A 7179-nucleotide genomic window follows, 5' to 3' on the forward strand; every position below is an offset into this window, starting at 1 on the left:
TGTCCCCAGAGGCGGCACCCTCTGTCAATCATCAGCCAGGAGAGAGCACAAAAAGGTGGCTTTTTGAGAGGCGCCACCCCCCAGGGGGTGTCTTCCATTAACAGCTGCCACCCCGCTGTGCCTTTCTGAAAATGGCACCGAGGTGCCCGAGTGGGAGAATGACACAAAGGGCCGCTCCTCAGGCCGGTGCGGCCCTGTGGCTTGCCAGCGGCCACACATCTCCCGCCCGACCTCGCCCTGGTTCACCGCCAGGTGCCCTGTGCGGCCACATGTGACCCGCCAGGAGTCACGCCGCTCAGGTTTGGGTCCCAGCGGTGCAACCTCAGGTGTGGGACTTACGGGCCGCTCTGGGCCTCACGGCCCCACCTGGAGGATGTGCCCTGCGGCCAGCAAGCAGCTTGAGCGGCAACCGTGAACCTGGGGCCACAGGGGCCTGGCGCAGCGCCAGCCAGTGCTCAGCAGCTGCCGGCTAGTGTCACCGTGTTTCAGGACCTTGTTCTGAAGAAAGTTCTAAGAAGGAGAATGAGTTTGGAAGCCAGGCTGGCAGGGCGATGCTGGTCTTCTTACCACTGGAGTCGGTCTCTGAGTCAGAGTCACTGTCGCTGTCGGAATCCTTCTGTTTTCTTTTAGATGATTTTTTCCTTCTCTTTTTCTTGGACCTTTCTTTTGAATGACTACACTTTCTCTTCTTCTTCTTCTTCTTTTCTTCTACATAAAACACAAATGTAAAATGAACTTCTAAATATTATGATTATCAATTCTATTGTATTTGAAATATTGAAAAAGAACAAATGACATGCAATTTGAGTAAAAGCAAAGTATATTTAACTATTTATAAACATTTTTTCAACTTCTCAATTAAAAAGCTCTGTATTTTAAAAGTACCTTCGGAAGCAGAAGCTGATGTGGTGCTTTTCTTTGGCTCATCATCCTCCACTGGTGTGTGTTCATCAGAGCTGAATTGAAAGAAGATGGTCATAAGAATCAGAAAAGTGATAAAATGTGGAATATAAAAATATGGAATTAAACATTTTAGGGGTGCCTGGGTGGCTCAGTCCGGTAAGCGCCCAACTCTCTGTTCCGGTTCAGGTCCTGATCTCACGGTTTATGAGTTTGAGCCCCGTATCGGGCTATGTGCTGACAACGGGGAGCCTGTTTGAGATTCTCTCTTCCTCTCTGCCCCTACCCTGCTCTCTCTCTCTCTGTAAAAATCAAGAAATAAAAAAGTTTTTTCCAGTAATGACTGTTCAAGTACTATTAAAAGCAGACACTGAAATAACTTGTAAGGGTACAGTTCGAGGGTCTATCACCTTCAAAATAATAAAATAACAACTAACATTTGCATAATGCTTTAGAGTTTACAAAACACTATTCAAACTGAAAGCAAGATGTAAGATTTATATTTTCAGAAGAAATCACAAGGAACCATAGGGAAAGATGGAAAAAACTAGAGACAGGAAGGTTCTAGTTTATTTGAGAGAGACAGAGAAAGAGAGAAAGAGAAAGAGAAAGAGAGAGAGAGAGAATGAGAGGAGATCCCAAGCAGGCTCCACACTGTCAGTGCAGAGCCCGACTTGGGGCTCAACCCCATGAAATTTGAGATCATAACCTAAGCCAAATTCAAGAGTCATATACTTAATCAAATGAGATACCCAGATGACACTATCAGATAACCTTTTAATCTGAAGATCACATCTGGAATAATTTAGGTATTGTCTAGAAATTTACTTTTAGGGTTCTTTCCAACTCATTCATTCAGTTCAGATTCTTTGACCATTTTCCAAGGTATCTATAAGAACAAGTTTCAGATAATAATGCTATCACTCTGTCACAAAACACAAGTTTACCTGTCAAGCAAATTGTTTCAATTCAAAAGTAAACATAGAGATAAAAGAGAGGGAAGAAGAACTTTATGAACAGCACCAAAGGGGCAAAAATAAGGAAAAAAAATTAGGCCTTCAGATATTATATTTTTTAATTTTTATTTCATTTTTGAGAGAGAGAGAGAGAACACACGCATACAAGTGGGGGAGGGGCAGAGAGAGGTGAACAGAGGATCTGAAGTAGGCTCTGAAGTGGGCTCTGCACTGACAGCAGCGAGCTCAATGTGGGGGCTGAACTCATGAACCATGAGATCATGACCTGAGCTGAAACCCAGAGTCCGATGCTTCACTGAGCCACCCAGGCGCCCCTAGGCATCTCACTCTTGATATCAGCTCAGGCCCTATTCTCACAGTTGTGAGATCAAGTCCCGCATCAGGCTCTGTGCTGGTAGCATGGAGCCTGCTTGGGATTCATTCTCTCTCTCTCTCCCCTCCCACCCCTCTCTCAAAATAAATAAATAAACATGAAAAAAAAAAGAGGGGCACCTGGGTGGCCCAGTTGGTTAAGTGTCCAACTCTTAATTTCGGCTCAGGTCATGATCTCATGGTTTGTGGGTTCAAGCCCTACGTTAGGCTTTATGCTGAGGGCATGAGGACTCCTTCGGATTCTGTCTCTCTCTCTCTCTCTCTCTCTCTCTCTCTCTCTCTGCCCCTCCCCAACTCACTCTCTCTGTCTCTGTCTCAAAATAAATAAACACTTAAAAAATTTAATATATTAAAAAAAGGAAAAGATGAATGCAAAGAGACTTACACCAAGACAAGTTATAGTCAAAGTGTCAACAGAGATAAAGAGAGAATGTTAAAACTAGTGAAAGGAAAACAACTAGTTACACACCTAGGAACCATGAGTTATAAGCAGGTTTTAGCAGAAACTTTATAGATCAGAAGAGAATGGCATGATATATTCAAAGTGCTAGAGGAAAAAACCTACAGCCAAGATTACTCTACTCAGCAAGGTTATCACTCAAAAGTGAAGGGGAAATAAGCAGTTTCCCAGACAAGCAAAAGCTAAAGGAGCTCATCAGTACCAAACCAGCCTTACCAGAAATGTTAACGGGACTTCTTTAAGTAGAAAAGAAAAATCACAACTAGAAGTAAGAAAATTATGAAATGAAAAATCTCATTGGTAAAGGTAAACACGTACTAAAGGCAGTGGTTCAATCACCTACATAGCTAGTAGGAAGGTTAAAAGACAAAAGTAGTTGGGCGCCTGGGTGGCTCAGTCTGGCTTCAGCTCACGTCATGATCTCGTGGTTCGTGGGTTCAGGCCCCCCATCGGGTTCTGTGCTGACAGCTGGCTCAGAGCCAGGAGCCTGTCTTTGGATTCTGTGTCTCACTCTCCCCTGTTCATGCTGTCTCTTTCTCTCTCAAAAACAAATTTAAAAAAACATTAAAAAAAGGACAAAAGTAGTAAAATCAGCTAGACCTACATTAATTAGGCAATGGAAACAAAATAATAAGATATAAAATATGATGTCAAAACAAAATGTTACGGGGGGATGTAGTTCTTTTAAATGGGCATCAATTTAAAATAGATTGCTATATACATAAGACATTATATATGAACCTCATGATAACCATCAACCAAATACCTAAAATAGGTACATAACCAGTGAAAGAATACAAATATAATACTAAGGAAAATCACCAAATCTCAAGGGAAGAGAGGAAGAGAAAAAGAAAGGAAGACAGCAAGAGAAGAAAGGAATAGAGAAGTACAAAAATAATCAGAAAAAATTCAACAAAATGGCAATAAGTCCATGCCTATCAATAATTACACTACATGTAAATTTACTAATGCCTCAATTAAAACACATAGGGTGGCTGAATAGATAAAAAAAAACAAGAGATGCTGCCTACAAGAGACTCACTTCAGACACACACAGACTGAAAGTGAAGGGATGGAAAAAGATATCCCGTGCACACGGCAACAACAACAAGCTGGGGGAGCAATACTTCTATCAGACAAAACAGACTGGAAAACAAATTCTATAAAGAGGGACAAAGAAGGACATTACATAATAAAAAAGGGATCGATCCAACAAGAAGATATAAAACTTTACATCTATGCACCCAATATAGGAGCACCTAAATACATAAACCAAGTATTAATAGATGTGAAGGGAGAAATTAGTAATAGAATAATAGTAGGGGACCTTAACACCCCACTCACATCACTGGATAAATCATCCAGACAGAAAATCAAGAAGAAAACACGGAACTTGAACAACACATTACACTAGATGGTCTTAACAGATATATACAGAACATTCTATCCAAAAACAGCAGAAAACACATTTTTTTCGAGTGCACATGGAACTTCTCTAGGATTGATCCCATGTTAGACTACAAGACAAATCTTGATAAATTTAAAAAGACTGAAATTGTATCAAGCATCTTTTCAGACCACAACAGTATGAAATTAGAAATCAATTATAAGAAGAAAGCTGGAGGGGCACCTGGGTGGCTCAGTCGGTTAAGTGTCCGACTTCAGCTTAGGTCATGATCTTGCAGTTCACGGGTTTGAGCCCCACATAGGGCTCTCTGTTGTCAGTGCAGAGCCCATTTCAGATCCTCTGTCCCCATCTCTCTCTGCCCCCTTCCCTTGCTTGCCCACGCTTTCTCTCAAAAATAAACTTTTAAAAAAGCTGGAAAAATAAACATGTAAAGTCAAAACAACATGGAATTAAACAACCAATGGGTCAATGAAGAAATCAAAGAGGAAATTTAAAAAAATACCTTGAGACAAATGAAAATGGGAACACACAGTACAAAATTTATGCAATGCAGCAAAAGAAGTTCTAAGAGGGAAGGTTATAGTGATACAGGCCCAACTCAAGAACCAAGAAAAACATCAAATAAACAATCCAATCTTACACCTAAAGGAACTAGAAAAAGAACAAAGCCCAAAGTGAGTAGAAAGAAATAAATAAAGGTGAGAGTGAAGGGGTACCTGGATGGCTCAGTTGGTTAGGCATCCGACTCTTGATTTTGGCTCAGGTCATGATCTCATGATTCAGGAGACTGAGCCCCGTCAGGGAGCCTACTTGGGATTCTCTCTGCCCCTCCTCCAGTTGCATGCACACACGTGTGTCTGCATGCACTCTCTCTCAAAATAAATAAGCATTTTAAAAAAAGATTAGAGTGAAAATAAATGAAATAGAGACCCAAAAACAATAGAAAAGATCACTGAAATTAAGAATAGGTTCTTTGCAAAGATAAAATGGATAAAACCTTTGGCCAGACTCAGGATGAAAAAAAGGAAGTGCCCATATAAATAAAATAAAAAATGAAAGGGTATAAATTACAACCAATATTACAGAAATATAAAAATAATCAGGACACTACTAAGAACAATTATGTGCCAACAAATGGAACAACCTAGAAGAAACAGATAAATTTCTAGAAACATAACAATTGTCCAAATGAGGAAGATTGATACAGACCGATTATTACTATGAAATTGAGTCATTAACCAAAAAACTTCCAATAAAAGAAACTCCAGGACCAAATGACTTCACAGGTAAATTCCACCAATTATTTAATGAGTTAATACCCATCCTTCTTAATTCTAAGAAATTGAAGAACAAACTCACTCACTCACTAACTATAAGGCCAGCATTACCTGATACCAAAATGAAAGACACCACAAAGAAATATTAGAAGCCACTATCACTGATGCATATATACGTAGATGCAAAAGTCTGCCATAAATTATTAGGAAACCAAATTTTATACTACATTAAAAAGATCACATGCCATATTCAAGTAGGAATGATTCTAGAAATGCAAGGATAATTCAATATCCTCAAATCAAATGGATATACCACATGAACAAGATAAAGGATAGAAATCATATGATCATCTCAATAGATGCAGAAACACCATTTGACAAAATTCAACATCCAAATAAGATACAAACTCTCAACAAAGTGAATGCAGAGAAAATATACTTCAACCTAAGAAAGGCCAGATATGACAAATCCACAGCTAACATCATACTCAACAGTAGAAAAGCTGAAAGCTTCCCCATAAGACCAAGAACAAGATAAGGAGGCCCACTCTCACCACTTCTATTCAACATAATACTGTAAGTTCTAGCCAGAAGACAAGAAAAATAAATAAAAGGCATCCAAAACTGGTAAAAAAAAAAAAGAGTAAAACTGTCACTATTTATAAAAGACAATATACATAGAAAACTCTAAAGACTCCACCATACATGTTGTTTGTCAATTGTACCTCAAAAAAGAAATAAACGTCTTTGTGGGCACTCAGGTGGCTTAGTGTGTTAAGCATCCAATTCTTGATTTTGGCTCAGGTCCTAATCTCACAGTTAATGAGTTTGAGCCCCATGTTGGGCTCTGCAATGACAGCACAGAGTCTGCTTGGGATTCTCTCTCTCTCTGCCCCTCCCCCCATCAAATAAATAAACATTAAAAAATTCCCTTTTAGGGCACCTGGGTGGCTTAGTAAGTTGAGTGTCCAACTCTTGACTTCGGCTCAGGTCATGATCTCCTGGTGGTGAGTTCAGCCCTGCATCAGGCTCTGCGCAGACAGTGCGGAGCCTGCCTCGGGTTCTCTCCCCTTTTCTCTCTGCCCGTCCCCTGCTCACTCTCTCTCTAAAAAAATAAATACATTGAGGAAGTTAAGAGGGCAGAGAAGCAGGGGAACCAGGATTTTTTTCATCCTTCAAACACAGCTTATTGAGGTCAGATCACTTGCAACACTCAGGACGTGACTCTGCGAGTGGCCGAAGGCTCTCCACGGGTGGAGGGAGAGAGCTCCGCAGGATCCAGGTGCATGCTTGTGAATTGGGGGAGATAAAATGGCACAGGCATGGAAGTGAGGGAACCCCTTCTGTGGAGAGACAAAAGGGAGAGAAAGAGAGAGGGGCTGTGAAACCTCTCCGGACCACAGGCTAGGGAATGAGAGATACGGAAAGTGCCAGTTTCTATTCTGCAAACAGCCTTAGGAGCTGAAGCTCAGCGGTTTCAAAAGTGCCGGAGGAAGCCAGAGCGTGTGCATGCACCTGGAGGGGAGGGGAGCCGGCCCGGGGCGCTGCAGCCATCTCGGGGGCGCAACGGGAGAGAACAGTCCTCTTCCTCGAGTACTGTGGGACGAGGGTAGAGGGTATTGCCTCCCCAAGGACCAAAGACCCTGCAGGCGCCAGCCAGAGGCCTGTTACGGGCCGGGCTGAGTGGCATCACACCAGAACAGGGACAGCGCTGGGCGGCATCCTTCAAAACATGGGGTTTGGAATCGCAGCCGAGAGCCTAGGAGCGGGAGGCCGAGGGGC

The 7179-nt window shown here is 41.8% G+C and overlaps 1 protein-coding gene across 4 annotated transcripts in view; it reads right to left on the bottom strand.

Moving 5' to 3' along the window:
- Positions 1-7179, bottom strand: part of NKAP (NFKB activating protein) — a 32365-nt gene that overhangs the window by 18250 nt on the left and 6936 nt on the right. For all 4 annotated transcript variants that reach the window (XM_029930457.1, XM_029930456.1, XM_029930458.1 and 1 more), the window contains exons 3-4: positions 886-956; positions 568-708 (exon numbers count right to left, since the gene is read on the bottom strand). In XM_029930457.1, coding sequence (XP_029786317.1) covers positions 568-708; positions 886-956 — 212 coding nt within the window. The remainder of the gene's footprint in view (positions 1-567; positions 709-885; positions 957-7179) is intronic.

This window comes from Suricata suricatta, chromosome X (assembly GCF_006229205.1).
Source record: "Suricata suricatta isolate VVHF042 chromosome X, meerkat_22Aug2017_6uvM2_HiC, whole genome shotgun sequence".
Lineage (NCBI taxonomy): Eukaryota > Metazoa > Chordata > Mammalia > Carnivora > Herpestidae > Suricata > Suricata suricatta.